The sequence below is a fragment of the Chroicocephalus ridibundus genome, chromosome 6 (assembly GCF_963924245.1).
Source record: "Chroicocephalus ridibundus chromosome 6, bChrRid1.1, whole genome shotgun sequence".
NCBI classification, from domain to species: Eukaryota; Metazoa; Chordata; class Aves; order Charadriiformes; family Laridae; genus Chroicocephalus; species Chroicocephalus ridibundus.
The window spans coordinates 248,521-275,475 of NC_086289.1; the positions used below are offsets into that span (position 1 = coordinate 248,521).

The 26,955-nt window shown below is 49.7% G+C and overlaps 1 protein-coding gene across 2 annotated transcripts in view; it reads right to left on the minus strand.

Annotated features, from left to right (window-relative positions):
* INPP5A (inositol polyphosphate-5-phosphatase A) overlaps window positions 1-26,955 on the minus strand; it is a 236,767-nt gene that overhangs the window by 151,100 nt on the left and 58,712 nt on the right. For both annotated transcript variants that reach the window (XM_063338975.1, XM_063338976.1), the window contains exons 2-4: window positions 26,164-26,205; window positions 12,332-12,432; window positions 10,876-10,963 (exon numbers count right to left, since the gene is read on the minus strand). In XM_063338975.1, the coding sequence (XP_063195045.1) occupies window positions 10,876-10,963; window positions 12,332-12,432; window positions 26,164-26,205 (231 nt within the window). The remainder of the gene's footprint in view (window positions 1-10,875; window positions 10,964-12,331; window positions 12,433-26,163; window positions 26,206-26,955) is intronic.

A 26,955-nucleotide genomic window follows, 5' to 3' on the forward strand; every position in this document is an offset into this window, starting at 1 on the left:
ATGTTTGCCAGATGTGCAGGAGGCAGTCACGTACCGAAACACTTAGGGCAAGCAGCTGCCTGCAAACCACTAACGCGAGAAGTTATTAATCTTTGGCCACACATCACTTGTGGACGAGCTGCTAACGATGGATCCCAAGCAGTAGAACACTCTCCTCCTGGCTCTCTGGCAGGCTCCCGGCCGGGGAGCGCTTGCCACCGGGCATGGCTCAGGGAAGGCACCGTCTGCCTCCCAGCGCCCACGGGGGCACCGATGGGCTGAGAGCCACGACCCCAGGCCATGGAGGCACCAACTGGCCAGGAGCCACAGCCGCCGGCCAGCGCAGCGACCACAGGCCGCTGGGCACCACCGGCGTCCCCCAGTCCGGCCCCCGGGACGCGGTGCAGGGTCTGGGGATGGAACTGAGGTCTCCTGTGCTCGGGAGCAGCACGGACACCACGATGGAGGCTGGAGCCTTGGATGGAGTGAAGGACAGCCTTCACTCTGCAGAGCCGTTCCTCGGCTCCTCTGCCCAGGATTTCTTCCTTTCACCCCAAGAACATTTGCTGTGGTCTTGGACTTCAAAAGAAACTTTACTAAAATAAAATAATATAAAAAAAAGCCCTGAAAAATGGGACTTTTATCCCATTCTTAATAAGTGAAAATCTCTATTAGCCATGTTTTCCTTCAAAATTCTTTACTATTTGCATGCAAATTTATGTATCAAACTGAATTATATTTGTTCTTCAAGATGGGATTAAGAAGAATAAATTCTAAGTATCACGTACTATAAAAAAAAGGAAAAAGCTACATAAAGCTTGAGAACTGTCAGACAAAAAGCAGGCAGCAAATACTAATCTGCAAAGGGCTCTGAGTTAAAGCCTCCGGAATATCTCTGCAGTATCATGGAACTGTCAAAAGCAGAGTTGTCAAATAAATGGAATACGATTGAGAAGATTTAGTGTTTTGATGTACGCGTTGAGCCAACCAATAATTCTTCCCATAAATCTTTGGAGAAATTACTTTAAGAACACACAATAATTAAATATGCAACAAGGCAGAATCAAACAAAACCGCAACACGCTCCGACAGCGGAAGGAGAGCAGGTCTCCGTCGGTCCTGCTCCTCCTCACCAGCTCAGACAAAGCCAAGTGCCAACACCGCCCGCCCCGGGGATGGGACCCTCCGCACCGCCACCCCCCCGGCGGCAGGGAGGGCTCGGGGCCAGGTGGGCCCAGGTAATTCCAAATCACCGCAACCCTCAGGGAATTCCGAACCAGCGACTGCAAGGCTCAGTGCCGTGCACAGAGGCACCACGCACCTTGAAGGTACCGGCCCAAGTCGCCAACAACCACAGCACCTCTTGCCTTACGTGACAGCTACAGGGTATTTTTTAAAAAAGTTTGTTTTAGCCTCACTTTTCCAACAGGAATCAGAAAAGTCTTTTTTAATTTTTAAAAGCTTAGAAATACAGCTTTTCCCCTTGTGTTCAGATATTATAGTCTATAATTTAATTTCAAGTATTCCAGCTGATTTTTAGATGTATGGGCTTCTACAAAAACAGGTTGTAATTATTCTTTATAAATAATCCCACATTTTTTCTAAGCATGTAGTCTGTCGCATGACTGCAGTATGAAATTCTGAATATAAAATACACAGCCCAGAGAAAATGCAATTCCATATAAATTGTAAATCCATAGCTAATACAAACAGTATAATGATTCTATGTATAAAGAAGCTGCTATATCACCGATTTCCTCAGCACTAGCACATTTGTAAACAACAGGAATTGACCCAAGACTGCATTATTGGGCTACTGATCTGTAAAATTTCTCACTGTTTTGTAATTATTCCTCCTCTTCCAGTTATACGGAAGCGTCAGAAAACAGGTGGAAAATAAGCCATGAAATTCCTTACAGCAAGAACAGCTCTATAAACGTCTCATACATTTGTTTCAAAAATGCATAGAAAAAAAGGTAAGTCAAAAAACAGAGGCAGGTACTGCTGCGGCAACACCTTTCAGATCCCATTCCCCATCCAGAGGAGACTGGAAGCGATTCCCTGACGGCCGACCCGGTTCCCTAAGAAATCAAGTGGGAGATTTCATCTCAGGTGTTTGTAAACACACGTCCGTGTCACAAAACGACAACGCGTACACAACCGTTTTGCCATGACTGTGTCAGCAGCGGCGGGATCCACTCCCACGCTCACCGGCTCGCTTCGCGAACTCGCGTTTTTTCAACCGACAAGAAAAGAGAGAAGCTAACGCAGAGGCCGACTGTCGTGAGGCGGCTTCCCAAGCCCCCCGCCCTGTCTCTCCCCGCGCGCCTCACGGCCGCAGCCGCGGGGCGGGGTGGGGGGTGGGGTGCGGAGCGCAGAGCGGTGTGCGGAGCCGGGGCGCGGGGTGCGGAGCGGGGGCGCGGGGTGCGGAGCGGGGGCGCGGGGCGGTGTGTGGAGCGGGGGTGCGGAGCGGGGGCGCGGGGTGCGGAGCGGGGGCGCGGAGCGGGGCGCGGAGCGGGGGCGCGGGGGTCCAGGCGCAGCGGCTGCGGGACAGCGCCCCCGCGCGGCGCCGGCCCCCGCCACTGAGGCCCGGCCCCGCTGCGCGGGCGGGCAGGGTTCCCTCCCGGCCTTTCGGGGGCGCTTGCAGGGAAGAGTGACGAATTTGCCAATCGGTTTTATCGCCCCTGTTCTCCCCTAGGAAGCGGAATTAGCAGAAAGTAAAAAAGATCCCAGCAGCGAGCACCAACACAGCCCCGAGTGCTCCCCTCCGCAGCATCTGCCGCGTTTCATGGAGAGCCTCCCCAGGCAGCATCAGGGGAGGTTACGATCGGATATTAGGAAAAGTTTTTACACTGAAAGGGTTATTAAGCATTGGAACAGGCTGCTCAGGGAAGTGCTGGAGTCGCCATCCCTGGAGGGATTTAAAAGATGGATAGATACAGGGCTTAAAGGCACGGTTTAGTGATGGGTTTTGTCAGTGTTGGACCCGATGATCTGAAAGGTCCCTTCCAACCTAGACAGTTCCATAGTTCTATGGTCATATCACAGCCCACCAGCACAATACACACCCCTGTGCACTTGAGTACCAAGAAAAAAAGTCCCAAAGAACTTAATAAGATTTGCTTAAAAAGTTGTTACTTTAAAAAAAAAAAGACAGCGAGGCAGAGAGAAACATGATGAGAGATGCTGCGGGGAGGCTGGGGATGACACAATACTCATAGGTTTTTGTATGCGCTTCTCAGAAAGGAGCCTGTGGACTTTCTGTTCCAGAAGATGGTTCCCTGGGTGACCCTCACAGGAGTTAATTCCAGCAGAGAGCCAAATGCCACCCCCTTGGTGTGACCTTCCCCTGCAGAACCGCCCTGTCCCTCAGGTACAGTGTCTCTGCCACCTCCCCACCTCGCTGCGCGCTGAGGAACCCAGTGCGACGTCATGAACGCTTCTTTGTGTAGGTACAGCTTGTAGGAAGCCTGAAATAAGCCCACCCTTCTGAAGGCCCGGGGCAGGAGACCCCAGGAAGCCCCAGGAGGACGATGTCTCTGGAGGTGAGTGTCCTGGTCCTGTCCCCTCCGACACCCCCCAACTAGTGAGGAGGGTGCCACGTCCCGCAGACCACCCCGACCCCAGCGGGGCCAGGAGGGGATGACGAGCTGGGGGGGCTGCGATCATGCCAACATGAAGAGGCGCAACCAGTGCCAGGGAGACTTTGTTTTATTGTGATGCTACGGCTGAAGACCAGGAGTGACATCCTCCTCCTCTAGCTCGGCCTATTTTTCAAATATATTATAAAAACCAAACTCAAGTACAAAATAAAAATCCACGGAAAGGAGAGAAGGGAAAAAACGACAAGGCGGGAAGAGGCTGACGTAAATCGCAGAAGAAAACTCAGGCGGAGGGCACGGTGACGGACAAGCCTGGCCAGGAAGCGTGCCCCAACGCCTCGGGCTCGGCAGCCGGCACACCGCCACAACTCCCCGGGCGTCCCCAGCACCGCCCGGGCGGAACCCCCGCCCGCAGCCCGCCCCGCACCGGGGACCGGCCCCGCAGCGCGGGGGGGGGCTGGGGGGCCCGGCGGCACAGAGCGGTGCTCCAGCCCCCCCTCCTGGGGAAACACGGCAGAAAGGGAAAACGCCTGAACGCTCCTAACGGGGAAACGGGCGGAGAACTCATCCGGCGTGTGAATCCCCCCAATATTCAATTCAATTATGCCTCTCTTCCTAAATCATCTTTTTTATTTAACAAAACTCCAAACTGCCACAGCTAATAAGCTCAGAAGAATCAGCGTACACCATTCATTTCTGGGAACAGGCCGATATTTTCTAAGACCCATTAATAACTATGACAGGATTTATGTACAAGATAAATTCAATTCAATTTCCTTTTTCAATTAATGGCCAATTATTCGAACTCAGCTCAACCAAAAATATTACTCAAATATCATTAATCTAACAAAAATTAACTTTACTATTCTCTCAGTAATGAGCAGATACAATTTTAAGGTAAAATAACACACTTGAATAAAATGTTGCCCGCTTGTGCTTTTAGGACCACCGCTCCCCGCTGGAGCCCTCCCCGTCACCCCAGCTCAGGTCATTATTGTTGAAGACTGACTCGAGCAAAGGTCCCTCCTAGACCCTGCTGCAGGCCACCCAATGCTGCATCTAGCTTAGTTTAAGAGACATTTTGCATCTAAAATCTACTGGCACAGAGCGTACGGAGTCAAGTAAAAACTATCAGGAAAAAAAGAAAAAGCATAACTATTTTCTACCCGTGATCATAGAATCACAGAATGGTTATGGCAGTGCACGTGCTCACTTACCTAGTCCAAGAGGAAAACGTCTGTGTTACCGCAGAATTTAAGCATTCCAGCCGCTTTTTACAGTGCTTACCCTCACTGTTTCTGTCCTGATACACCCGATGGCGTGACCCCCCCCAGCGCAGCCCCATGACAGCCACCACCATGCCAGGGCAGGGAGGGGACCTGGGACGGATGGGGACAGCCCGGCACACGGGGGCGGAGGGGCAGCCCGAGGAGCAGGCGGGTCCCCGTCACAACCCCAGAGACCTGTGCCCCGCTGGGGAGGTGGCGCGACGGCCGCCCCCCAGGGTTTCCAGAGAGCTGCTCTCCGGGAGACACACACGCTCCCCAGGAATGATGCCCTCGCTGGGCTGCAGCCAGGCGTCCCGGCCGCCTAACAGACTGGGCAGGGGGTGGGCGAATAAAGCCTGTCAGAAAAAGGGACCGTTATCTGCTCTAATCTCCACTAACGATCTATCTTTGTCCATTTCTGGGGTGCTAATTTAAGGCAAGTTTCATTTCAGTAATTCTCTCACAAAACTTGAACTTTGGAAGAAGGCAGCCACGCGAGCGCAGCATCCCCTCTCCTTTCAATTTATTTGTATTAGCAGTACAAAATAATATTTGCTGTTTATGGTGCCAGTGTTGTTTAAACACATCTTCCTCACGTCAGAAACGCTAGTTTCAAAAAGTATCTTTCTTTGCTGTTAATTTGAAAAACATCTGAAAAAGCCACTATGCCATGAACTCATTACAGTGCAACACACCGTTACCAGGAGGCGCAAGCCGGAACTTCACGAGCTGCACCGCCCAGCAGCATTACTCTCATTGCAAGGCTACCTACTGGGCTGAGCAAGCAGACAACTGAGGATTCCGTTTATTTTGAACGATAAATCCATACTGAGAAGTAAAGCAACTACACCGCTGTGGAGATGCTTCCACAAACCCACCAGCCCACCCCGCCACTCCAGACATGCCCCCAAAAGCTCCCGGCGTGAGCCCGTCCTCAGGATTTGACTCGCTGCAACAAAGATTCTCTTGACCTGCTGCAACCACGCGCTCAACACAGCAGGTACGGTTTAAGGCAGACAGGCGTTCCTTCGGCCTTCTTTTAACAATGGAAAAAAAGAAAAGAAAAAAAAAAAGAAAAGGCTTTTGCTAAGCAATATAAAACCTTAATTGAATCTCACAGAAATCAATAAATACAGGGCACCAAACAAAACTAGCTTTGATCTAATTACAATAAAAAATGTCACTGATTATACTGATCTGTTTTCATATTAAAATAATTACGGATTTGATGAAAACATCAACTTACTTCTGGCTGCTCTTCAGCCTCAGTATGAATGCTCTTATTCCAGAATAAAAGCACCTTATTCACAATTAACTTAGGCTATTTGAGAAGTATCCACAGGTAAAAGTTCATCAAACCCAACTATTTTTGAGTAACTCTTCACATAGAGAAGCATCAAAATTTATGATTTTTCCCTTACATGAAATATATCAAATACAGTAAAATTAACAGAAAATGTAAATGCTAGGACATTAGGGAAGATCAACACAACCGCGCAGCCCTGCTTTATCAAGAGTGAAGTCCATCGGGTGTACTCACAAATAAATAACACAATTGTGCTTCCCAGGCTTTTACCTATTTTGATCTTCTTCTATCTGTCTCCTCTCTTCACTAACTATACGTTCTCTAACAGAAACTAAGATCTCCCTTGATCTACCTTCTAGATTACATTCTACGTGACAAAAAAACAGTATCACGGTTTCAAACAGAGATTCACAGGAGCTGAATGTTAAAAACCGTTGTCAACCCATTTGGGTCCCTGCAAGTCTCTGTCTAGCACAGGGGTCAGTCTGCCCACGCTCGTTTGCCATCTGTATTTCCAGTCATAACCGGAACAGCATCAGAGCTGCTGGTTAGTTAATCTGAAGCTTCTGGGAAGCCATCGTTACACTTGCAAAGGCTGTCACCCGCAAACCTCATTCATAACTGTTGGGAGCTCTTAACTCCGTCACTGTCACCTTCCCAGGGCCGAGCAGCATTAGCCCTAATGCAGCAGCCATCTGCCAAGAGATTTATCTTCAGATCATTTTCAATTTTTAGAGAACCATGCATCTCTGAAGTGTGATACGAATTGCTTCTTCCACGTGCGTGGGCACTACCCTGCGCTCCCCGTGACACCCCCGCTGACGTGGCTCGTAAGGTCTGCCTTCATGAACGCCTGGGGCAAGAGTCGCTGCCAAAACGTCTCAGCCCATCCCGCAGCCCCTGCGAGGGGGCCGCGGCTCAGAGATCTCGGCAGCGGCATCTCATAGCATCCCCCAGCCCCCGCCCTCGCGGCTCATCCCACCGGCCGGGGCTGTGTTCGCTGTCTGTCATTTAGTGCGTTTTGAGCGGAACAAACTCCCGCACAGCCTCATCCTACCACCTGCGGTGGGACAAAGCCAACCAACCCACCCGCGGTTTCCTCCCCGGTCATGTCACCCCCCGCGCTCTCCACACAAATCCCAAACCTAAAACCTGCCTGGTTCGTACCAGATTAGGTATATGTCACCATCAATGACAAATGCCTGGTATTAAACTTTATTTGTGTCTGGGATGATGCGAAATGAACCATTTTGATCCTTAATACGTAGTGAATTTAATAAAGCTTTTAAAACCAAATCGCTCCATGAGAGACATCTCGTTATCACACTGTTCTCTTACTTCACAACACTCACGTAAAACGTGCACCCGCTGCCTCGGGCTGGAAGAGACGTGCTGCGTGCCGAAGGGACAGGCTATTGGAAACGCTTCCTCAGACGGCAGCGTCAGTCCTCACGCTGCCAAGGGAGGAACTACGGGCAGATAAATCTGACTTAGCTCTGCAGGAGCCGAGCCAAGGAGAGCCGTACAGCAGAAGCGGTGCCGAAACTGCTAGAAAAGGGGATGTGAAAGCAGCAGGGGTAAAGGTTAGCCAAACTGCAACTACTTGGGCTTCTCCATTTCTAAAGAAAATAGCATTATACAACAATATATGTGATAAATGTTTATGTTTCAAAGACAAAGAGGTAATAATATAATAATTACAAGGCTACCATCTGCTGCCAACTCCGTGCCTTAGAAGGGATGGAAAAAAGCCCACAGAAGTTAAAGAACTTTGCAATCAAGCAGAACTAATGAGGAAGCAGGGAGACGCATAACATCATGCGAGCCAAACCACACTGGAGATAAGACTAAAACTTTACCCTAAATGGACACACCACAGCGGTGAAATCCCTGTGCAGAGTCAGCCAGCGCATCGGTTCTGTGCACGCGGAGGCTGAGCAGAGGAGCTGAAGAGCTGCCAGCTCAAATCACGTGTGAAAAATCATTTATATGAATCTTTGGTTCATGACAATCGTCTCGGGAACCATGTATGACGGCTGGCAGCACTAAGTGCCAAAAAGTGGACTAACAAGTCAAAAGTTTAAGCATCTCAATCTGAAGGTGCATCCTCTCTCCTTTCCAGGTTTTCCAGCTTTGGTTCTAAGCCACTACTACTACAAGTCTAACAAGGAAGGTATGAAATATTCCCCTAGCACACGGCATTTTCTCACGATTACAGTAATATAAAGCGTAATAAAACCATTGTTCATCTTTTGGTTTTTTCCCTTTTCCACACTGAACTGATTCAGCTCTTAAAGTTTCTTACGGGTTGGAAAGAAAGACAGTCAGAAAAAAGCCAGAACTGTCATTCTGTGTCACCTCCATCTTTTCATTATGGTTTTAAAAATTCTGACGCAAGAACCAGGTGCCGGAACACCCATGCTGCCTTCACCACATCTGTCTACAGAGAAAAAAAATCACCATTTCTCTTACACTCCTTCTCCAGTAGCTACATTTCAGGGATTGCTTTCCTACTCCAGCTACAGCACTGCAACGGGAGCTTGTTCCCAGTTTGTCTGACATAAACCCACCCTCCAGGCGGGGAGCCCCCGCTCTCCTGCAGACACCGTCACGCGCGGGTGCTACGCTCATCGCCATTTCCCAGTAACCTTGTTGTGTGTTAGTCCCACCAGCAGCGCTTCCGCGCTCACTGCCAGGTAACCCATGCGGATGAGCCCACATCTGAAACGGTCCCAGGTCTCCTCCGGGAAACCCCTGCCTCCTGCCACCGGAGACAGCCGGAGCCACGGCCGAGCCCCCCAGCACCGCTCTGGTGTCATTACAGACAGCCCAGCGCCTGGGGCTGCATCGGACACCCCCACAAACCGGCTTTACGTCGGTACAGCCACTAGTTCTACAGAGGGTAATTTAATCAAATAATAAAAGCACATGTTTGGTTAGACTGTTTTCCATGGAAAGCAACATTGGTATAAGCAGTCTTTTCCCCCCCCTCTTTACTGACTGATTGTGTTGACAGAATTTCTTTTTCCAGGAAGGGCTAGCTTTAGTAAATACAGGATGAGAAGAAGATATGCAAAGTAGTATTTATGACAGGAAAGGGAGAATTACAAAGGTGGTTGGGGAATACTGCAAGAAAACATAGTGCCTAGAAAATAATGCTAAAACGTGAAACAAAAAACCACGTTATTTCTTGAACTAGGACCTTTGCAAAATACAGAGATCGAACTTCATCGACACAAACAGCACATGCTCTACATCAGGATTGCTGTCAACCTCTTTAAGAGCCTTTATACACCATAATGGCATCAAAAATAAACATACCTCATGTTAAATAATATAACTTCAATAGTACAAAGCATTGTGACCCTCTTCTTAAAAAAGTTATAGATATTTTGTTATAGGTTGCGTTAGTCTTCTACAGTGTGTTTCCCAAATTAAGATCACAGATGAACAACTACCCCTTTTCCTCACAATCCCAGATGAGTCCATGTCGGGAGGGATCTCTGGAGGTGACCTGGTCCGAGCCCCTGCTGAGGCTGTGCAGAGCCCTGACAGCACTTCTGCCCGTCCCAGGAGGTGCCTGCTGCAGGTCCACCCCAGCCCTGCCACGGGACCCTGCGGGGGCTTCGTTAGCGAGCAGGTTTATTGGACGCAGTCCTGAGCGATAAGAGCCTAAAACAAGCAGTTCTGTCTTACTGCCCTTCATCTACCAGGGTGTCCTGGATGTCTCCAGCACACAGCTCTTACACTCCTCACGCAAGATTGGTCCCACCAAGGCTCAGTAAAGGTGATAATCTTGTTTTTCTCCTCTTTGATGACAAAGACAAAAAAAATCTGGATATCTCTCCTCCCATACCATGTTACCTGGGCTCCTAGCCAGAGTCATTAAAAAATGACTAAATAAAAACCTCTCCAGGTTGTTATTCCCCTAGGTTACATGCTACCGAGCCGGGATGCCTGTGCGTGCTGGGGGCTGGTTTCCCTGGTTGGGCTGCAGGTCCCGGTCGCTGCCATCCACCCCCATGCAGCACCAGCGAGCCGGCAAAGGGCTCCTCGGAGCCACTGACCACCCCGGCCAGTGTCCTGGGGGAAAGGGAAGGTGCCATCCTGCAGAGACTGGAGATGCCACGGATTCATCTCCACGGGGCTGCTCTTTCTTGCACAATCTAGCACTAATTACCCAGACGAACAGCAGGCCTGGTCACACGCTGTATGGTTGTGGCGATGACCACGCAGTCGCTCCTGCTCTGCGCACATGCCTGGATGTTTACCTAAACACCACACGCACGCTGGGGAAACTTGTGCTCTGGCACATCCTGCAGGGGAGGGAGCCTGAGAACCAGCTCCAGACACCCCTAGCGCCAGTCCTCAGCCCTCGCCAAGCCCCGTCGCCACTCACTGCCCGCAGGCCGGCACCGCTGCAGACCGACAGACAGCAACATGCTCCCGTAAGTGGAAGATAATTCCGACCCACTGAGAAAGTTGATTATTAAGAGAAAAAAAAAAAACTTAAGTCATTTTAAACAAAAGACAAGACTTTCTGTGCATTCCGATATTCTCATTTTTAAATGGACGCGCTTCTGTGAGATCAGCATTTACACTCAGTAAAGATGCAGTCCTCCTCACGATGGACGCCGCTCACGCTCCCACAACAATCAAAAACCCCAACCAGTTTAATTCACCATCAGTTGAACTGAACTTGCGAAAGAAAGAAGTTTACCGTAAAGTGTTCCTGTGATTTATAGTTCTCATCCAGGTAAACTCGAGCTCTGTTGTAGTCTTTCATCGCATCACTTGATAACAGTTCTCTAAAAGAGAAAGGAGAGACAGAAAGCATGAACACAGACGTAAAGATGCCATATTGCTTTAGCATCACTAAATGTTCTGTAATGTCCCCAATGTCACCCAGAGGAACCACAGCCCTTCATCCCATTTTGTGTGAATTTCGGGGATGGCGGTTTCCTGCGCCGCAGCCGTGCACCTGCCAGCGTCGGAGCTGAGCACACGGGCTGCTCTTTCAACGGGAGCGGCGACGCTCTGCAGCGCCACCGGGGCACTGCTGCGACGGGCTCCAGACCACAGAATCCCCTACGATCGGGCGCCAAAGGCCCCGCGTCTCGGCTGAGAGCCCTCCGTGCCCGGGGAGCCCCGCACGGTGCGGGCCGGGGGCTCCCGGTGTGGGGGGACCAGGGTGACGCCCCCGCGGCGGTGGGATCACAGCGGGCCCCCGGCGCGGCTGCCTGCCCCCGCCGGGCCGCGCTCCCCGTTCCCCGCCCGCCGGCGGGGCCGGGCCGGGGAGGGGCCTCAGGAGCGCGGCACCGGCCGGCGGCGGAGGGGGCCTCGGGGCGGCCCGCGCCGCCGGCGCCAGCAGAGGGCGCTGCCGCTCCGCCGCGGGGCGGGGCCGGGCCGCACCTTCCACCCCCCGCGGCCCTGCCGGCGGGCGGTCAGACGGACGGGAGCCGGTGGGATCGCACGTGCCCGCGGCGAGCGCGTCTGGCGCCGTCCGGGCCGCCCCCCGCCGGGCCCCACCGCAGGGCCGGTGGGCGCCGGGAGCCCCTGCGGAGGCGGAACCCCAGCGCGGCGACCCGGGGTCCGATGCGTGTCCCTCACGGTCACCTGCCCCTGGCCCCGCCGGGGGCGGCACCGCACGTCCCGCGGCTGCCCAGACCCAGCCGGCCCCCGCCGCACACCGCCCCGGCGGCTCCGGCAGCGGCGCCCTGACTGCCCGCGGCAGCTTCTGGGACCGGGCTGCGCTCCGCCGGGCTCCGGCCGCGCCGCGTCCCCCCCGGCTCCCTCTTCGTTGTCTGTTAAACCCGCCGCCGCTATCAGAAGGCAGCGGGACGCCCCGGCCCGGCGGTACCCCCCCGTCCCGGCAGGAACGAGCAGCTTCATGCCAGAGATGACACAAGAGGGAGATCCATGTTCCGTATTCTGCAGGGCTGGCTTGCCGGGACGCGGCCAGAGGAGACTCATTACTTCTCCTCATTTCTTTAATACTGCAAAGCATAAACATCTGCCTCGTCCCTTCCCTCTGCAAGGCCGTACGACGTGCTGAAGTTGAAAAACATTTCAGAGCTTATACACTCACACAGCTAATAACGTCTGCTTAGAATTACATTCCACACTCCATAGAATTACATTCCAACATTCCATATTATAACTCCCCGGTTACTTACTTAACAAACTTGTCCACGTGAGACATGGAAGCTTCATAGTTTTTTCCTCCAAATTCTTGACAGTGTAAAGCCATGAAGTGGGGCTTGTGTGCATGTACAACCTGAAACCAACAGAGAGACAAGTATCAACAAAGTTGTCCCCAAAACTGTTATCACACAACGTCAAGGACACAGATCCAGATGTGTCACCTCTGAAAGGAGAGCTATTACCCGCTGTTACCTGAGAGGCGACTGGCCGGACAGCAATAAGGGGAGCACCATTTCTTATGCACATAAAAGACTCATAATACACAGAAATTATCTCAAATACTTTTAGCTACTATTTTATTTTTTAAACTGTGAATTAGTTCCTAGGCATTTAAAGCACATACATAACCTCTTCCAACTAAGTTCAAATTGGGCCCAACACCATTAAGATAATCGCAGCATCTCCTTGTCTGCGAGCTGAAAGAGTTCAAATACCTGAATCAATTTAAGTGGGGTTTCTTCCACTTTTACAAAATTATCTCCAATTAGCTCATGACAGAATGCTGATTAGCTGTCACATTTGATATTGTTATTTACGGAGCATCTTACAAAAGTATTTAAATAACACACACGCACTATGTATGTATAGACAGGTACCTAATACAGGAGGCATGTAAATCCATCACCCCAGTTCAAGTGTTAGTCCTCTATAACGCCAGTATCTTGAGTACCGAGGAGTCAGCACTAGGATGCAATTATCACACTGAAACCCCTAGAACGTACGCTTTCTTGGTCATGCACCAAATCAAATATACAGTTATTTATAGATTTGCTGATGCATTAAACACACATTCAATGTCATTTTGTTCTAATAAATTTTCTCTGCGTTAACTGTATTCACCATCGTAAACAACACATCGACCAATGTCTCTGTGTTGATACCGAGTCTCTACAACTTGTATTTCATGTCTTATTATCTTATGAATTAATGGACACAAGTTACAGAACTATTTAAATTTTTTAAAAGGGTAACAGTCTGAAATAATCAAGTATGCGCTGGTGCAAGCATACAGGGTGAATAACACGTTCAATATCTGCGACACGGTCCACTGCTGTTTTGGACTGGGTGGCACTCGGCGGCCCCAGCCAGCACAAAGGCCACGTTGTCCGTGCGGCCATTCAGGGGAGGAACAGCCTGGCTTCCACCCGAACGACAAATTAACTCCCCTCTGCCGGCTTCGGAAGTGGGGTGGCTCTGGCACGCGGGGGGCACCGCACACCCATCCTCCCCCCTCTCGTACTGGGGGTGGGTGCAGACGGGCGCGCAGGGGATGGGCACGATGACTGCACGTGCTTCTGGAACTTCAACGCACTGCAATGAAGAATAACTGAAAAAAATAACAGGGAGAGCTCTCCTTTCGTACTTGTTTTTTTTGCTGCTGGCACCCTGAAACTCTGAAAAGGGACAGACACAATAAACCCTTGCAGTCATGCTTTTAATTATGTAAATCAATAGTGACTAACTGTACTGTAAAAAGGTCTTTAAAAATGTTTCTTTCAAAGCACGGGAGAGAGAAATGGTCATCTCACCTGATGACAGGGTGCAAAATTCCTCATTCCTGACCATGCAAATAATCTCGTTAGAAAATCGAGCTTAACGGCAATGAATTAAAGATTAGCAAAACATGAAATGAGCAGCTTTCCATTGAGCAGAGGCAAGCAGTAACCCTTCCCTGCTTTGAACTGCCACCTCCCCATGGCAGCGACGTGGCCGGCCAGCTCAGGGGAAGCGCAGTGCGAGGGACGAAGGACTCTGTGCACGTCCCAACGACAGGGATGCCCCAGGGACCCCGCTCTCCACCGCAGCCTCCCCGGCACGGGGCTGCGAGGCATCACTGCTCCGGGAGCTTGGCTGGTGCAGGGCGGCAGGAGGGAGCCCCGGTCCATTGCTGATGGGGGCATGGGAACCCGGCAGCGCCTCAGGAACGCCAACGCCAAGGGAACAGGGCGTACTACTATTTACAGATCACGCAGTGACTTCTGTCAACTACAGCACCTCTAATCTAAACTAGGTTAGACTCGCAAAAAGGAGATAACGGTCGCTGGTTTCCGAGTGACTTCAGATAAGTCACTTCCTCTTCTGTACCTCAGCTTCCCCATCATCGAAACACATCTCGGCACCGACCTGCTCGGTGAAGCATTTTGAGGTAAGCTACTGACAAGTGTTACTACATAAAGGACAAAAGTAAACACTCCCTCCCACATCTCTGTGCACTTCAGTTAGCTCATTAGTGCCCGTTTCTGCCCAACACGTACGATACGTAGCAATCTCACTTTAAACCGGGCTGTCGTCAGTAAGGACCGAGGATGAGCTAGAGCAGGACCTAATGGAAAGTGCAACTGAGACAAATAAATTTATAAGAGTAATAAATAAGCAGCAGACTACAGAACAGATGGCTAAAAAACCCACCTGGAACCCAAGAAACTGTACCCAACTGGGACACACACATACTTTTCCTTTGATATACATTTGACATAACTATGAAAGCTTACATTAATACTAGCTGATTTTATAGATTTACAAACAACTAAGAGAAAGCCTTGCTGAGAAAGTTTTTCTTAGGTGTCTTGCCTAACACCAAACACGGCACACATATCTAACATGGTTTTGAACACACAAAAAGTCTTTCTTGGCTACAACTACCAACACTGAGGAGAGAGGCTTCCATTTCCAAGAAGTCTAAATGTCTACTTTGATTTTCAGGGAGAACCATTAGGTGGAAACTTAAGAGCTGTGCTACGCTGTGGAAGCCCAAGACGAACCTCTCTGGTTAGCGGCGTTCCGCTCCACCGAGCCGTGGGTGGTGGGATGGGCACCCGAGCGGCTTCCCGGGACACTCCAGCTGGCAGGGCACGCCGTCCTGCCCACAGTCATGGCACGGGGGCTGCGCGGCAGAACGGGAACAAGTGTCCCCGTACAGATGCCCCTTTCTGCCTAGAGATAATGTGTGTTGAACCAGCTAGGCTCATCCGCGGGCCGGGGAGCGAGCCGCAACTCACAGCAGGGTTGTGAGCCTCTGGCTGGGCAAGCTGGGACCACGGTGGTCCCACCACTAACCTATGCTAGTCATCTTGCAGTGGGATTGGTCTAATTTATCATCACTGTAAGAAAGACCCTGTCCTGCAGAGCACCAGCCGCCCACGGATGGAACTGAAGGTGGGACATCCATAAGCGTGAGGGCGGCACTGCAGCCTGCAATCACAGTCCATTAGCAACCAACTAACAGTCAAGCATCTTTATGAAGGTTAGCTGGTTGGTTCATTTTCTTCACTATCTTGGAGATAAATATTAACCAAACACAGCCTGCGAAGTCGAACTTCATAACAGAGCTCATTTGTGGTCCCTAAACAACGCACAGTCCCAACTCTCCATGTGCTTTATTGCTCCAAATCAGTTTTGGCTTCCAAGTCCTGATCTTATCTACTTGGATAGCTCTATGAAATTACCATAATTAGAAAACAGTTGTAACTATTTAATCTTGTAAAGCAAACATATCCAACTCTTACTGTTTCAAAGCAACACATCCAGTAACTGCTTATTGCGAACACAGCAAAAATGTGCTGGCACGTCGTGTTGTTCATTTTAACTGCTGCAACAGTTCGCTTCATTAAGATCTCTTCTTACACAGCTAATAAAAATAGTAAACTGGTAAGACAAAAGCAAACTAAATAGTTTCAGGCATAGGCTAGCTCACATTTACGAACGATGAGTAACAGGGAGCCTTGACCATGGAGTCCTGCCTTGAGAAAACTCTGGAGGACAACTTTACTGTGCTCCAGCAACAACAGAAAACATTTCCCGACTCAGAACTGAGATGCGGAACACGAGTGGTTTTTATTCATACTCAAATCCCCAAAAGCTTGAAATCACAGCAAGTATTAAAAAAATTCTATGCCTTTTTTAATGGGGAAATGCATTGGCTTAATAGTGGTGAGAGGCCTTAGTGGCATTCCTTGCAGGTTAAGCCTCAAAAGCATACCTGAATATTAGATACATCCTCTCGTATAATAAATACCCTCCAACTGAGAGCAAATTGGCTCTGCTTCATTACCTTTTACTAGTTTTCTACTGTTATGAAAGAACAAACAGTACATAATAATGGGTAATGAATACTTCAGAGTTGAAAACTCGCAGTTGCCAGAGGTTAAAGATCATATACACGATCACATAAACGCTCAGTCTGCATCTACAGCAGCACAATGCTTTTACAAAGCTGGGCATTATTCTCAATTTCTGGGTACAAAAGAATAGGCAAGGGAAGCTACAAGGGATTCTTTTTTGGGATATGGGTAACTGAACAAGATGCTCCAACATGTTTAAGTACAAATATAAAACTGGTGAAAAATAAAGAGTTAACCTCTTTCCAGTCCTACAGGCCCTCTTCCATTTGGAGAGGGGACAGGGTGGAGGACAGGGTCCCAGCGGTGGCGGTGCCCGGAGCCCGGCAAGCCACGGGGCAGAGGGTATGGGGAGAGGACTCGGCAAACGGCTGGAGGAGTCTCAGAGAGGAGAGAGGGCACCGCTTCTAGACCTTGATCCAAGCAAGGCAGGAGAGGAACTTGAGCCTTGAGCTTCCACATCCAGGATCACTTTTTTTTAATTATTAATACAGTTGAAATATCAAGCCATGAGCTTTAGTCTCCTCCTGAACTATGAAATATATACAAGTCAACTTCGCAACTTAGCATTTGTGGTCCTAAAGCATCCAAAGTATTTGCAATTTCTGCAAGTCTGAAGAAGGAAAAAAAAAGGGGGGGGGGGGGATAGATACATTTTTACAAGTGCATAGCCCAGCAGCAGCAGCCCAGATACGCCTGTGCCCTGTATTTCTGTATTTTATATTAACTGACACATCCCAATTCTAGCTCTTGTTATGTGAGTCAAGAGACTCTGATGATAGCCATAGTGGGGTTTTTTGTTAAAGCATTCTGAAATTCCCTGTCCCTGAGACAGGCTCTTCTTCCATGGACACAAAACATCTGACATTAACACCTTAACCACGAGAGAGGATCATTATTAAAACCTGAAAGTGTTCTTCTGCCATTAAGAAATGCTGGAAATCAGGTTGTCTATGGAACTTGAATTCAGTTCCCCCATCCAAAGTTGTCATCCATAGTCTGTCTACATAAATGACCGGACAGACTTGGTCCAAGTTCTTCAAAAATGTAGTGGTAAGGGGTTTGTCAGCGAACCCTCTGCCCTGCTTGCCAGAGCCGAGAGCAGCGCAGCACAGGAGCGGAGGGCCAGCGGCGGGGACGGGACTCCCGGCTGCCCTCGCCCACGGCAGGAGGGTGCTGGGCAGGACGCGCCGCGTGTGTCGTTAATCATCTTTATTTCTTAAGCACAGCAGCCCCTGGCATCTGATGGACAGAGGGGAGAAGCGCTCCCCGCTGCGCCTGCGAGTCGGAGCTGTGCTTCGTGGGCAGCAAGTCACGCTTTAGAGAAGAAAAAGCCTGTGTGAAGGGGTTACTACTGTACGACCTCAACGCACATATGAGTGCCACAGGGGAACATCACCGCTGGTACCTCACCATACCGCAGGGTGACCGCGGCCAAGAAAGTCATGATCTAGCAATTGCTACTAAATTTTAATGTAATTTAATGGTGTGCAGTAAACTAAGGACAGGAAGAGACTGACTTGCAATTACTGATCAGGTTGGCACGGCAGAGGGAACTCCATGAGTGGCATTTTGAGCTCTTGACCATTAGTGATACTGCAGGGTCCTTCTAAGTAATTCCTCAAGGCTTTTTTCTTAAACTCTCACAAAGTAACGTAGGAACATGCTATCACCAGCGGGGTAAGCAGCTTTACCCCTCCCCTGTTACTCTGTCACCCAAGTCACTGGAGCGAGGCCGCGTGCCGACGGCTGCTGGCCCTGGGGCTCAGGGCGATCCCAGACCCGCACCCACCACAGGGCTCAGCCGTGGCCACGGCTCGGGCTGCCCCGCTCCTGTTTGCAGTGCCCGTGGCTGTTGGCGTCTGTGTCCCGCTCCGGTGCCCCTGCTCCCCAGCGTGGCGGGTGACCCTGGGGAGCCCTCGCCTGCCCCCCCGGGTCCCTGCCTGCCCTCGGAGGACAGGCGAAACACGGACCTTCAGCTGGGCCAACACCAGGACCGCCGAGCCCCTGCTCCAAAACCCACAGGTACCACGGCTTTGTAAAGAAACTCTGACTACCAGCATGTACTCACACTTATTTTTTCAAACCAGGAATGAGTATTTTTCTAAATCTGATTTACAGAATGAAGAAACGTTTTTTTCTGGAGGCTTCCTTTAAAACTCAGATGAGGCATACACATGGAAATTTTCAGCTTAATGACAGAAACCAGTAAGAGGGGTTGAGTAAGGGGGAAATGCGTTTCCAAGTACAGGTTATGGTTACATAGCGATGTACGCTATAGAAAAAGGAACCAATACATAAACTGATAAGGGATTAATTACTTAGGAGTCCATACTGCAAAATGTGAAACGGGAATAATCCTCCCAGACCGGCCACTGGCCATGCCCCTGCTCCCCGAGGACACGGCACCTACGGCATCCCCACTGGCGGCAGGGCCGGGGATCATGCTGCTCTTCACCACCTCCCCGCTCACCCGCCGCCGCCCGAGAAGGGCTCTGCTCCGCGGGGACCTGACACGCTCGTCACCGGGCAAGGGGGGATGGCGTGCTGGGTGCTGGCGTGGTGCTGCAGGGAGCGAGCAGGGGGGGGCTGGCAGTGACGGAGGGCCCTCTGCTGCCAGCGGGCGCAGGATGCCGCAAGTTTCCGTGATGTCAGGGTTGGGCTGGCTGCCGGCCACATGGCACCCAGCGCAGGCACAGCCCCCGGCCCCACGGCACCCAGCGCGGGCACGAGCCTTCCCACTGGAGCGGGGATTGCCCACCCCAGCCATCGCCAGCGAGGTGTCAGCCTCCAGCAGCGCGCCACAGCCGCACACGCGTCCGTCGCACAGCGCAGGCTGGCATTTCTGCCCTGTTTTCAGGCGACGGATTTAAACAAACAAAACCCCCAAACACCCCCACCTGAGGAAAAAGCGCCCATCTGAAATAGCCAAAACTCACAAAGGTTGCTGGAGTCCGTAACAGAGTGTTTAGGTTAATCACCCTTTCTAGTTACACAAACAGAATTAAGTCCACTAAAATAATTACCGAACAAACTTTCTGAGTTGCTGGTGGGTCTTTTTGTTTGTTTGGGGTTTTGGTTTTTTTCTCCTTCTTTCTTTAAAGAGTAATACAGAAAGTTTCCATGCAGCAATACCAAGATGACCTTTAGCTTTTAGGTAAACTTTTAACTTCCATATTATTACACATAAAGGCTCTAAATACTCTAAAACACATTAAGCAACATGGAAACTGCATTAGGGAAAAAACCCTCTGCCTCCACACTTTCATCTAAAATGACCGTTTGCCATGAATGTTACAAAACAGATTTTCAACAGCTCCAGCTCCTAAACTCCTCCTGCCCCAAACGCTAGGCCTGACGCAGCTGAAGAAAGTACAAGGGATGGGGAGGGAGGTGAAAAGGAAAAAACCCCTAAGTAAACAAATCAACACAAGCCCTGTCTGTGTGCCCATGTCCCTCCCTTGCAAAGAGCTTCTTGGATGCTCTTGAAGCTTCTTGTTCCCCCGTATTTTCCCCCTGCGTGCTGATGGAAGGCTGCAGCCAGGGTCCTGGGCACTCCACACAAGTGGGACAATAATGCGATTTACATATTCTGTGAGTGCTCTACATTTGCATAACATCTAGTTCACCAAATCACCCAATTTCTTCTTAAGCGCTAAACTCTTCCCCATCACATACAAGATGCTCCACACCACCATTCTCGCACCCGGAGCTCGCTCTCCTCCCAGCAGCCGCCTTCCCTCCTGCCTTCCGAGCTCTGCTCTGGGCCAGGAGAATTTTTACTGAGAAGAGGATGGGAGTCTGAACGAAAACATGTAAGATGGGAGTTGCCAGTAACTATTCACAGTTAGCAGAGGGGGCACAGTAACCAGAGCAGGGCTTCACTGAGTTCTGCCTCCCTGTAAGGAGGTTTCCTCTGCACCATCTCCCGCGACTCCTGACGACCAAGCGCACGGTATGACGTACTTGCTTACAAGACTCCTCTCTTTTATCTTGATTCCAGTGGATTGTTTTCAACCGCAAATATAATTTTCCACTCCAAACGTTAGGAACCGGAGCAGACTCTGCACAACCGGGGATTTTGCGACATCCTTCCCCCTCAGTGCCTGCGCCCAGTCCCCGCAGCGCAGGGATTTTGGGGTGGCAGCCGCAGGGCATCGTGGGAGGATGGCGCAGGAGTGCCAAGCGGAGGACAGTGCGTTACCGAACCGCCCTGTTCCTCTGCGGGGCTCGGGCTGGCGCCAGAGACGTTATGCTGTGGGAGGCGGGTGAGTTTTTTCCTATCCACGGGCTGCAGGTACCGGGCGCTCAGCGTCGCCTCGGCAAAGCCGGGCTGCCTGCCCCAAGACACCCTTCCAGAGCCACTGCGCAGCGCCGGTGACCGTCCCGCCCGCCTGTACAAACGCTTACGCGCTTCTCCAGCTCAAACCAACCGAAGCAGGGGATGTGCTGGGCTGTTCCACAACATGCTGGCAGCCCTGTGCCGTCTCGCACGGCCAGTGCAAGCCCAGGCACTGCCGCTGACACCCCAAGCTGGTCTGTGACGGGGCCGCCGCCTGCTGCGCCGACACTGACACAGCCCCCAGTGAAAACTCTCCCGACAGGCAAGCCGTCTTCTTTTCATCACCTCTGCGTGATATCTAGGTGATTCTTAGCAAAACGATTGCTTGCTGTTTGTCCTCCTCCTTCCCTAAACACAATGCTCAGTAGGCTGGATGTCTCTTCTCATAGGTATTTTATCTCACTACAGTATTCCCTATTTTCAAGGGCATTTATCTTCTAACCCCACAGTTTCTATTCTGCCTTTTTTGGGTTTTTTTTTAAAGTCAGAAAAAAAAGTAGTCTCTTGTAAAACACGCCACAGGGACACCCGGTACGTTTGTGCGGCTTCCCTGAGCACCGGCTTACACTCATTATACTTCACTTCATGTCTAAAGATCCATATTAGGAACGGATGTATATCCGTCTACAGCAGCACTACCGCGTGCAGGGAATAGCAGATTTCTGTAATGCCTACGGCTACTGATGGGTAGTAGATCATTGCAATAATCTCGATGGCTTCCTCGCACAAAGAGGAAAGAGACTGCAACAACAAACACAGAAATTCAGGAATAATTTAATTTGCATTGGAAGTTGCAACCTAGCCTCCATCCCCGCATCACAGCATGTTTTAGACAGCAAGTAAACGTAACCCCTCACCGCCCCTTCCAACTCCATGCTTAACAAGGGAAAAAGCGACTTCAGGTGGCAGCAGCTCATCAAGTGCTCCTCCTCCTCCTCCTCTTCTCAAGGTAAAAAGCAAAGCACAGTTTGTATCTCCGCTCCAGAAGATTGCGGCATGCCCTCTGTCAGCCCCCTTCACAACATGTCCCCTTCCTCACCAAGGGAACTCCAGCCCCGGGGTCACCTCCCTGCAGTCCCTTTGTCCCCGGCCAGGGCCCTGCCGCAGCAGGACGGCCCGTCTGCCGCCCGCGCCCTCCCGGGGGCAGCCCCCACGCCCGGGCGGACTCGGAGGGGTCGGCAGGAGCAGGGGTGGCACGGGTACGGGGTGCGGGGACGGGGTGCAGCCCGGACCCTGCTGAGGATGGCTGGGAAGAGGCAGGGGATGGGAATCCCTGCCCAGCAGCTCTCCGGAGAGAGCTGACTTTCAAAACACTATGGATCTAGGAGAGATACTCCTGGCCACCTTATTCATGATCACAAATTAAAAAAATACTTCAGTGATGCTAAGTCAAGAGGCAGTATAATGTAAAATCTGATGACAACTCTAGAAGAAAAAAAAAAAAAAAAAAATATATATCCACTGGGCCAATTCTCAAATTGCCATATTTCAGGACAGCACGGTCCTGAAGCTTAGCTTTTGGTGATGAATTAAACACAATTCTTCACTTTCCTATAGGACAGGTGCTTTTCTGGCTTCACAGAGAAAAGCCAAATTCAAGGGATTCCAAATCCAGAGCACACAAATCACCAATTCAATTCAGATACTCTCTGCTCCTTCTGAAGAGTATTATCACTACTTGACAAGATGCTCAGAAAAAAAAATAAAAAAATCAATATCTTCAAACAAATCACCACCTTGTCCTACACCAAAGCAGAGGCAGGGGCTCCGGGAGGGTGACTCCTCCTGGAAGCTGCCCTCACGGCAGCACTGCTCCGCTTCTCCCACCACCGCGGGGATGGAGCGCGGGAGAACGGGGGAACGTGGGAGGGGAGCTGACATTTGCTTCTTTCTGCTTATTGGTTAATTTAAAATCCGCTAACGTTAAAGTTAACACTGTAATCCACAGAAGAGAAGGAACACAGTGTTCCTCAATCATTTGGTGAAAGTTTTTGATGATACTGTGTTTTAATTAGATGACGTACTTCGATCAGTGTGTTAAGCATTCACGGACAGGCGGCTGGATCTTTCAGAAGCCTTTTCTTGCTCCTAAAGCATCTCCCCACTGGAGCGCTACCAGAGATGTTGACTTCCTTTTTCTACTACTACTTTTTTGCAAAAGCTGGCTGGCTTTAAGCCTTCTTACTTATCTACATGCAATGAAAGTACAATAGCTACGGCTTAGATCATAAGGAAAAGCGTTGTGAAGCCTCCAAATGAATGCCATGGCTTCACCCATCAGATCAAATGGAAAAAGCAGAGCAGCGAGGAGGAAAAGCTTCACTGGAAGTTTCGCGATGGGAAACAAGCGAGTTTCTGAGATCCAGGCCCCTCTTTCCTCCCAGGAGCCTGTTGTCAGCAGCACGTCAAGGGCAGCGTCTATTCCCGTGCTCCATGGCATGCGTGGGAAAGGCTCCGCCACCCCCCTCCGGGAGCACGCCGAACGCCAATACCTATAAATATCCGGAATTGAGTTCAGTTGAACCCTTCCTTCATCTTGTTTTAGTTTTCCTTGGGGGAAAAGCAGCAAATAATAGTGAACGGGTAGAAAATTACCCAGTATCTGATAGTTAAGTCAATTTTAAACTACCAAGTCAGATGTTACCCAAAATGCAGGCTCCACTTGGGCAAGACTGAGAGTGAAGAGCCCAAGGAAAACAGATTGGACAAAACAACGTCTCTCAGCTGCATCAACCGCGTTGCCAACAAAAGCGACCAAGCAGCATGCACTCTACAGGCTGATACACTGTAAGCCATCATTAAAAACATCCCTGGAAGCTTATTTAAAATATTTTTTTCCTGTTTGTATTTCTTAGACAAACCGTTTAATTTAACAGATTAGATATTTCACATATTTCACGTTAATAACGTAGCATATTTGTAGATCAATGGCAGAAGTTTAAAAATTTTAGCGTGTGACATTTGAATGTTATTGAAGTCCTCCATATGCCACCACGTTCTCAGAAATGCATACAGCACACAATCGATGATGACACATAAATGAAGTGACTTGCATATACCTGTCACGGCAATTAAAATCCCACATTTTAATCTACTGGAACTTAAAAATGAGCCCCCAGAATGCTCCTTTTATTCTTTGACATCAATTCAAAACCGTATTTCCTTACGGGTCTAATTTCTACAACCATTTTAAACTTCGAACGTTAATCGCGCTTCCTTTTTTGTGGAGATTATTTTGACTGCTTACAAAAGGACTTCATCCTCAGAAGTTATGCAAACTGTATTGACACAACTACATATGCAAATTGAATTCCTCAGAAGAATGGAAAAAAATTGTGGTCTGCGGTTTATCTGGGTTTCGAGTTTACGAAGAAGCATTGAGAGTCATTTTCCAGTACTTCTGATGAACTTCAGCTTGCAGAGGTTTTCAATGATGCACGCAGAATTCAAATAAAAATAATTCTGAAGTTATACATTTGCTAGCTTGCTCCGAAGCCTGGCATCAGAGCTGTGCCGGGCTGCTTTAGGTACCAGCATGTCAGTCCCTTCCCTAAGGAGCTTTGTATAAAGTTTTATTCCACTTCCCGCTGCGTTTGTGAACAGGCGTAAGCAGCGTCCCGCTGCCCAGGGAGGGAGGAAGAAGGGCTCCGGAGCGGCCGAGGCCGCCTGGCCTGACCAGCACCACAACTGCCAGCCGCCTGGTTCTGGATTCTTTCTTTTTTTCCTTTAAACGCGGCTCTCTCGGGCCGCAGACACGGAGGGGCAGAGGCACAGAGAGGGAGGGGGGAGGCAGCAGAACCGCTGCAGCCCAGGGGCGGGTTCGGGGCTACCAAGCTACACTTGGGCTGGCCCGGACCCGGCCCGTGGCTGCCACGTGGGAGTGTTCGTGAACCGCTTTCTGCCTGTCTTGGACTTTGCACACACGACAGTCACTGGCCCAAAGACAGGCCACGTCCAGTTAAGCGCTGGTGGTCTCTGCTCCGGGACACCCGCAGCTCGTTCTTCTCCCCTCCTTTTCCTGTTTTCCACAACTATTCACAGCCGCTTCCGTAGGGCTCACCCCTTGCCAGTAAACAAGGGAACGTGTAAGGAGCTCCTTGATAAAGGAGCATAAATAAGTAACGTGATGCTGAAAAATATGTGGCGATCTTAAAAAGAAGTTGTTTCTATTTATTTAAATTCTATTTATTTAAATGTACTTTGTATTTTATTCATGGGAAGAGCTTTTCCTGAAGGTGCGGAGATGGTTTAAATGAGAATCAGCCAAGAAAGCCTGCAGGGTGTGAGCATCATGTACACACAGCAGTAATCGCTCAAGAGGAAAGAAGAAAAATAAACAGATGGATCTTTTGTGAAGTCAACAGATCGCGGGGAATATGACTGGTTATTGTATCTCGTATTTCTGCAAATCCATTACACTCGCCAGAAACAGCTAACTGCGGTATTTTCCAACATCGCAATAAAGGTCATAGGCTGCACCAGTAACCAGACCAGATAAATAATTACAGGACGTTTGCAGTTACAAAATGCAAAAGGCAAAATATTGCTAATAATATTTTCTGTATACAGTTTCATTTTAAAACTTGCATAGCAGAATGCTGTTGCTTGAACCATTTTTGTATAGGAGACGTAAAAAGGACTGAAGGAATCTCAGAATCGAGCAGTGCCGGCAGCCGCGGTACAAGCTCTCGGGGTGAACCGGCCCCCTCAGCGCCGAGCAGGGTGACACCCTCGTGTCCCGCCAGGGCTCGCTCCCTGTGGCTGACTGACCTGTCCCTGCCCGATCTCAGCAAGTTAACCACGTCTCCACTGCAACAGCACAACGTGTCACAGTGGCTTTTCTGCTGAAAAAAACCAACCACACCCAAAGTTTACAACACATCTGATAATGCGGGTTCAGTTTCAAGTATTTTCATGTTGCCTGAACAAGAAAACTTTCCAGCAGAGCAGACAGCAGGACTGAGCTATCGCAAACCAACACCAGAAACTTACACTTCAATAGAAATGTAAACTGGACTTATCAACAGTTTGTTGTTGTTTTTTAAATTACCCAAATATATTTCTTACTCGGGAAACTTAAAAGGCCATTTCATGCCAAACTAAAGTAATATTTATAAAGCATCAAACCTTTTCTTAGGCAGAGGATTGTCAATGAGAACAAATTGTGTTTATATACTGAACTTTTATAATCGTTACTTTGAAATCCAGAAAGAGACATGCTCTTTTGGACTGGTTTTGACTATAGAACAGTTAGTGGCTTCAAAAGCAAAAGATCTTTAAATTATTAATTAAGCCAATAAGCAAATGTGCATAGAAGTCCACGAGAAAATAAGTTTTACCTTACCTGATAAAATTCCCGAAGCCAATTCTTCTGTAAATTTTCTGGCTGAAAAACAAAATACAAAACCAAATTAAGAATAAGAGTAATGTATTTTTATAATAACATCCCGATAGTTATTGCTTTCTTCAGTACGCTCAAGTGGGGATTCTTCCCCACAATTTAAGAAAAACAGCACAAACACGAGGATGCTCCTCCCCAAGCGCCATGGACAGAACTCTCAGTTTTGTTTCCGAGTCCCCGCTCCTCGGACTGTCACCCAGAAGGTACGTTTTGCACAGGACTTCACAAGTCATACACAGCAAGGTTATCAAGCAATTAAATCAACAGACCCGAAGCAAACTGAAATCTGTGCTTTTAGAAGCGCACACCGATTGGCTGGAAATGAGAATCTCCAGTCGAGCTGGCGACACCCAAGCTGCTCGTTACAGGCATTTACTGCTAACGAGCGAGCGGCACAGAGGGAGGACGGCACTGGTGCAGGATGCTCCAGCACGAGAGCTCCTGGCAAGGACAAACTGGGAGAAGCGTTTCAAGATTGCTACAAAAGTTATGAAAACTGAAGCAGCAAAGTGTGAAGTTCTGCATTCTCAGAAACAAACCCCACCCTGTACACGATTACGGAGGGAGATGGCCAATCCTCCCACAGCTACAAGAAAAACATTTGTTGAGTTTTATCTTCAACAGTAGGACTTCTGGATAATTTCTGCATCATAGTGAGGAATGAAAACCCAGACCAGACTTCCCTCTCCCAGCTATAGCGGGAATGCACAGCATCGAACGGAAAGCCAGAGGGAT